Raw genomic sequence first — 7011 nt, 5'->3', positions numbered from 1 at the left:
CTGCTCCGCGCCTTCCTGCGGAGGGGATACCGCCTCCTCGACACCGCTTATATGTACGCGGGAGGAGAGTCCGAGCGTATCCTGGGCACGCTGCTGGCTGGCGGTACGGAGCCCGGTACGGAGCCCGGTACGGCCGGGGCTGGTCACAGTGAGGGCGGAGAAGGGTCTCATACTGTCCCTGAGGAGAAAGGTCTTCCTCTGGGTCCATTCCCTGAGGACAGGGGTCTTCCCTGCCAGGCTGATACCATCCGTGAGGAGAAGGGACTTCCCCCAGCCTCGTTCCCTGAGGAGAAGGGTCTCTGCCTGGCTGACACCGTCCCTGAGGAGAAGGGACTTCCTCTGGGTCCGTTCTCTGAGGAGAAGGGTCTCCCTTGCCAAGTTGATACCATCCCTGAGGAGAAGGGACTTCCCCCAGCCCCATTCCCCGAGGAGAAGGGTCTCATACTGTCCCTGAGGAGAAAGGTCTTCCTCTGGGTCCATTCCCTGAGGACAGGGGTCTTCCCTGCCAGGCTGATACCATCCGTGAGGAGAAGGGACTTCCCCCAGCCTCATTCCCTGAGGAGAAGGGTCTCTGCCTGGCTGACACCATCCCTGAGGAGAAGGGCTTTCCTCTGTGCCCATTCCCTGAAGACAGGGGTGTCCCCTGCCAGGCTGATATGTCCCTGAGGAGAAGGGGCTTCCCCTGAGCCCGTTCTCTGAGGAGAAGAATCTTCCCTACCAAGCTGATACCATCCCTGAGGAGAAGGGACTTCCTCCAGCCCCATTCCCTGAGGAGAAGGGTCTCTGCCAGGCTGATACTCTCCCTGAGGGGAAAGGACTCCACTGCTAGTGCTGACCCCCAGGCCTTGAGGAGAAGGACCTCCCTCTTTAGGTCCTTTTTAGGGACCTGCAGCCCTTAAGGAGAAGGGCCTGCTCTGCTAGGCTGACAGGGTTCCTGAGAGGGGCCTTCCCTTAAACATGTTGAGCAACCCTCACATTATGTCCTCCATCCCTGTTCCCTTCCTGAAGGTAGAATCATCCCTGCTCATTCTTCCTCTCTCTCTACCAGTGGAAGTTGCCACCAAGGCCAACCCCTGGGATGGGAAGACGCTGAAGCCTGAGAGTGTGCGGTCACAGCTGGACACATCCCTGGAGAGGCTGAAGAGGACGAGTGTGGAGCTCTTCTACCTCCATGCTCCTGACCATGGGACCCCAGTGGAGGAGACGCTGCGTGCCTGCAATGAGCTGCACAAAGAGGTAAAGTCCAAGCCTGGACCACCTCTTGATTCCCTCCTTCCCTCCCACCACCTTTTTTAAGCCAGGGCTGCTCGTTGTGCCCTTCCCCAGCGCTGAGTTTGCGCAACACTAGGAAGAGGAAGATGCAGATGACCAGGCAGAGCCAAACCAAGGCTCTGTCGTGTGTTCACGTGGTGCACTTTGTTCTGAAAAGCTCTTGGAAATGTTAGAAGGTCTGAACTTTGCTTTCAGCCCTGTTAACTGACTCGGTTAAGATAAGTGCTGTTAATGGGTGAAGAATTGTTGAGTTGTATTAATCTCGTAGTGCCATTTAAATTGGAAGGTGTGAATTCAAAACCAACAATTGATGATCCGAGGGCTGGAGCACGTCTCCTATGAAGACAGGCTGAAAGAGTTGGGGCTGTTCAGCCTGGAGAAGAGAAGGCTCCAGGGAGATCTTATAGTGACCTCCCAGTACCTGAAGGGGCTACAAGAAAGCTGGGGAGGGACTTTTCATAAGGGCAGTTAATGACAAAACAAGGGGAAATGGGTTTAAGCTGAAAGAGGGGAGGTTTAGGTGAGATATTAGGAAGAAGTTCTTCACTGTGAGGGTGGTGAGCCAGTGTCCCAGGTTGCCCAGAGAAGCTGTGGCTGCTCCTCCCTGGAAGTGTTCTTGGCCAGGCTGGATGAGGCTTTGAGCAACCTGGTCTAGTGGAAGGTGTCCCTGCTGCTGGCAGGGGGGTTGGGACTGGATGAGCTTTAAGGTCCCTCCCAACCCAAACCATTCTATGATACTATGATATTTTTGTCAGGTCTTATAATTCATAATCTACCTAGAAAAGATGTACAGGGATGAACAGAGAAGTCTGGACTAAAATTTGGTCCTTTTCACCATATGCATCTTGCACCATCTAGACACAAATACACGTTTAAAATCTGGAATTGGATACTGTTTTATTCCTCTGCAGGGAAAGTTTAAAGAACTCGGTCTGTCAAACTACGCAGCCTGGGAGGTCGCAGAAATCTGCACCATCTGCAAATACAACAACTGGGTGATGCCAACCGTGTACCAGGTGAGGGATGGGCACTTGCTGTGGTCTGGTAAATCTTTTCTGGAGGCTGAGATGAATCAAACCAAAAGAATATGAGGCTTCAGATCAGAAGAGTGTACGGATGGTGCTCTGTGTCCTTACAGCAACGGGCAGGTACCGTGGGGAAGGGTCTGGGAGCCCCAGATCTTGGGACCAGCCCTCAGTGTGCCAGATACAAACACAGGAAAGGAAGCTGCTGCAGTTTTCTAGCAAGTCCTTTGAGGACACATGTGTTTGGAAAGCTGAGTGAGATCACTTCTTGGAAGAAGCTGAGTACACGTTTGTTGCTTCAGTCCAGCTCCCTTGATGTGGAACTTACAAAGTTTTTGTGTTATTTGCAATCCTTTAGAAAGTCTCTTCCTGAGTAGTTAATAACTTTGTGTGACCTGAAGCTGCTCTTCTGGATGAGTATTGTCAGGGGAGGGTGGGGAAAAGGCTGTTCAGGTGCTTGTAACCACTCTCACAAGCTAGTGTTTGAAGCTCTTGGTCTCCCTCATCTTTGCCCAGGGTATGTACAACGCGACCACTCGCCAGGTGGAAGCTGAGCTCTTCCCTTGCCTGAGATACTACGGACTGCGGTTCTACGCCTACAACCCGCTGGCAGGTACAGGGAGGGAAAGGGTGACATTTTGAGATGAAAACATGGGAAATGGGGACTGCAGAAGAGCCAGCCCATCCCTGAACGTGCTGCTCACCCTTTGCAGGAGGGCTGCTGACCGGCAAGTACAAGTACGAGGACAAAGACACACACCAGCCCACTGGAAGGTTTTTTGGGAATGACTGGGCTCAAGCCTACAGGGACAGGTAAGTTTTGAGCCGAGAGATGAGCAGGGAGATGTGGCTACATAAAAAAAACCCACACTAATCATCAGCTGAGAGGAAGCAGAATTGACTGAAGTTTGTGCAGCGATTACATCTGCACGTGTGATTGGGGCTGCGGCTTGTGACTGAGCTTTGCAGTTTTTAGGCTCAGCTTCCTCCCAGTTGCAGTGGGGGATTGCAGGAGTCCTCAGAGGTTACAGAGAATTGCATGAGGTTTCCTGAAAGCCTTTCATACTGCCTTGAGATATAGATGTACAATTCACTGGAGGTCCCAGGGGCAGTAAGAGCGATTTCTTTCCTTGCAGGTACTGGAAAAAACACAATTTTGAAGGAATTGCCTTAGTAGACAGAGCTCTGAAAGATGCTTACGGCTCCGACGCACCGAGCCTGACCTCTGCTGCTCTGCAGTGGTTGTACAATCACTCCAAGCTGCAGGTAAGGGGCTGACGTGGTCATACCTGCGCTGCACCACCAGAAATGGGCAGCTCTTGTGTCACACTGACAGGGAAATGTCTGTGTACAAGCAGTTTTCTTTTAATCTGCACAGCCCAGGGGTTTGTGGTGTTCCAAAGTGAATCTCTGGCTGTACAGGCTCTGCCTGCCAGGCTGTAGGAGTGAGTCAGTCTGGCATTTCCCCACAGAAATGTATCCTGTGCTCATAGGATTGGGAAAAATGGAAGATTTTAAAGTGCCAGTTACTGGGGTCTTGGCTTCCCACCCAGACAGCTTCCCTGCAAGGAGATGACTTTGCTTTTCATTGGACTAAGAAATTAATAGTTATATTCCCTATCTCCCCAAAATGTTCCCCTAGTCCCCTGTAAAGTAGGAGTTGGAGATGTTCTGGCCTTGGAACAGAACTTTGTGGTGTCAGTTATCGAAACATCCAGGAGTTACTGGATGTTCTTTACTGCAAAGAACCATTTTGTTTCACATTTGGCCTGCAGAGGCTTGGGAGGTGAATTAGATTTCTTTTAGGATGAGCAATTCCTCTTATCCCTTTCCAGGGTTCTCTTGGAGACGCAGTGATCATTGGGATGTCCAACTTGGAGCAGCTAGAGCAGAACCTTGACTACAGTGAAGAGGGTCCCCTGCTCCCAGCTGTGGTGGAGGCGTTTGATAAAGCCTGGAACCTGACTGCACACAACTGCCCCAACTATTTCCGTTAGAGATGAGAAACCGTGCGCCCTGGGGTGGATAACCAAACACAGACCTCCCGAAGCACCAGAGAGGTACTTACGCCCCCTGCCCCTCTGATCAAAGTGCACATGGCTTGTGATTTTTTTTTTCCCCTGTATTGATGAAGTTTTGTAGGATCCTCTGTCAGCACTTGTTGTGTTGGGCCATTGCCTTATTCTTTCTCCCCCTCATGGACCTTCAGCTCTACACAGAGAACACTATGATTTAAAGATGCAGTTGATCTGGGAAAATGGACACATAATTGGATGAAGGCCCCAGTTCTACTTTAATATGATAATATAATATCTTAAATAATTATGTACAAGAATAAACCTTTTTCTAACACAGACTTCATCTCTTAACTGTAGCTATAACCTGCCTGACATCTCCTTAGCAGCACTTGGTGACTTTGAGCTAAAAAGCTTCTTCTGAAGCTTTTATCAGAAGATAAGAAGTGTCAGGTGTGCTGTGGCTAAGTTACATTCCATGACATGCTTCCTGCCTAGCTCTGGTGTTTGAGATGGCACTTCCTCAGAGCCTGGGGTGCTCAAACCAGTAACAGGCAGCAGCAACAACCAGATGAAGTTTTATATATAATTTATATTTTAAAAAAAGCATCATAATTATGTCATCTTTCATGAAGATACATTTGAGCTGATCGTCCTTGTCCTCTGGGTGCAAACAGGGAAGGGAAACATCCTCTTTTTGTCTCTAAAATAGAGTAGAACTGTCTGGTGTCCAAGTGCAGGGACTGCTGCTAGTCCTCATTGCTGTCATCATCAGCCTCCTCCTCCTCCTCTTCCTCCTCTTCCTCCGCTGAGTCTCCCACGAGCTTCTGGAAGTCACCCGTCTCAGAATTCCACAGAAATTTGATGGTGACTTTAAACTCTGCCATCTCATAACCGAAAAGTTTCTAGGAAAGGACACAAATCTGTCATTCCTGCTGTACTAACAGTGGACATCGCTTCCTGACGGAACTGCAGCAAAGCAGGAGCCAAAACATTCACCGCAGGGTTTGAGCCCTCACAGGAGGGACGTGTAAGGATGGTTGCTGCACCCACTGACTGACACCCAGAAGCACTGCTCCCCTTTGGCTGAGACCTCGCACCCTCCAGCAGGATTAAGCTGAACTGTGGATTATTTTCCATGGAGGGACAGAGGTGTTGGTGCAGATGCTGCGCTGCAGCGTTACTCACCAGCACGCGAGCTTGTTCGGGAGTGAGAACATCCCCTTCTTTGCAGACTTCGTAATCTGAAAGCAGCGTCACCACTCCTGCAGGAACAAAAGCTCTTTGAAATAGAATCAAAAACACTGAGTAAGCCCAGGGAAACTTGGGGTGCAGAGATAAGAGGCTGTCAGACACTGCCCTTTGTAGCTTGTGCCTTTCCAGGCCAATGTTTGTACACCCTGAGAAGCTGGGGGAGAGCAGATCTAAATAAAAACCCATCTGGTTTGTGACTGGGATGCCAGTGCGCTGGGCCAGGCTGGGCAGAGTTGTTCCCACTGGAAAGGGACCGTATTTTGTATAAAATTTATTGTTTCCCTCGTCCTTTGACACCAGTTTGGGAAGAACAGCACAAGCAGAACATAATCAGTTCTAGCACCAGCCAAATAAGGAGAAATTCTACTCAATTATTTAATATTCTTCTTAAAGAATTTATCCACACAGATAAAAACCAAGCCTTACCTTTCTTTAACGTTGTTGGCAGTCCCAGCTGCCGGAGCTGAGGCTCCATGGAGTGAGGGAACTGTTCCAAGGGTCCCATGTCCAGGCTCACTGCGTATGTCGCCTTGTTCCCCGCGCGGGCAAAGTCCACCTCTTTGAATTTGGAGAACCACCTGAGACAGAGATGGGACACGAGAGCTTCAGCTGCAGGAAGAACATCCCTTGAGGAGATGGGGATTATGGCACAGCCTGCCGTAACTTCTTCCCTGCTGTTGTGGGGATGGCAGAGAAAAATGAGTGAAAAAGCTTCATAAGATCAGAACTGCTTTAAGAGAAACACCAGCAAATGGATGTTTTTCCTTTTTTCAAGTCGAGTAGAATAAAGGCTGCTCAGCATTTCCAGCCCACAGCTGTGACACACGTGTACTTACTCATCCACCTCGTCTCTGGTGCGGTTTGTGAAGAGGAGACCAACTTCACCTCGCAGGTGCTTGCTGACCTGGAAGAAAGAGACCATCCATGTGGCTCAGGTAGCACCCAGGGACTTGTCCTCTCGGGTTCAATCCTGTGCAGCTATGAAAACCCCACTAACAACAGAGCTTTTTTGCTGTGATATAGATGGACTCAATGAAAACACCCGTGGAAAAGTGACCCGAGGAAGCTCCGCTGACGCTTGACGCAGCCCCCACACCTGAGGCGAAGCTTTGGGACAACACCCAGCCCTCACCTTGTGCAGATTCTCCTTGTACTCGCTGCTCGGCTCTCGCCCCAACGCCACCATCATCACTTTGTTCTTCCCGAAGAAGATCCTGGGGCGGCAGGAGGAGGAAGAAGAGGAGGAGGCGGTTATGAGCTCCGGGGCCGCGCTCAGCCCTCGGGCCGCACTCCCCACCGCCCCCCGCGCTCACCTGCTGTGCTTCCAGGCGTTCCGCACATCCTTCAGCTTGTTGTTCCTCATGTTGGCAACGGAGAAGACGAAGATGTACTTGTAGGTGTCCACGCATCTCCGCAGCTGCAAAGCACCGGGTGAGCGGGGGGGG

The 7011-nt window shown here is 50.6% G+C and overlaps 2 protein-coding genes across 2 annotated transcripts; one reads left to right on the top strand and one right to left on the bottom strand.

Moving 5' to 3' along the window:
- The first annotated feature begins 6 nt into the window (after positions 1 to 6).
- Positions 7 to 4302, top strand: LOC104517785 (aflatoxin B1 aldehyde reductase member 2). The gene is made up of 7 exons (XM_010177439.2): positions 7 to 115; positions 1049 to 1236; positions 2184 to 2288; positions 2814 to 2910; positions 3011 to 3110; positions 3434 to 3563; positions 4133 to 4302. The coding sequence occupies exons 1-7, from the start codon at positions 52 to 54 to the stop codon at positions 4292 to 4294; spliced, it is 846 nt and encodes a 281-aa protein (XP_010175741.2). The 5' UTR covers positions 7 to 51; the 3' UTR covers positions 4295 to 4302.
- A 759-nt stretch (positions 4303 to 5061) lies between these two features.
- Positions 5062 to 6989, bottom strand: MRTO4 (MRT4 homolog, ribosome maturation factor; the record flags this gene model as incomplete). Its single annotated transcript, XM_010177428.2, has 6 exons — positions 5062 to 5217; positions 5501 to 5577; positions 5993 to 6144; positions 6403 to 6470; positions 6699 to 6780; positions 6880 to 6989. Coding segments are annotated over 6 exons (645 nt in total), but the record flags the coding sequence as incomplete, so codon positions are not given.
- Between the last annotated feature and the right edge of the window lie 22 nt (positions 6990 to 7011).

Source organism: Antrostomus carolinensis, unplaced genomic scaffold (assembly GCF_000700745.2).
Source record: "Antrostomus carolinensis isolate BGI_N321 unplaced genomic scaffold, ASM70074v2 scaffold26000, whole genome shotgun sequence".
NCBI lineage: Eukaryota > Metazoa > Chordata > Aves > Caprimulgiformes > Caprimulgidae > Antrostomus > Antrostomus carolinensis.
The sequence above is the reverse complement of the archived record's forward strand: the minus strand, read 5'-3'. Positions and strand labels throughout refer to the sequence as shown.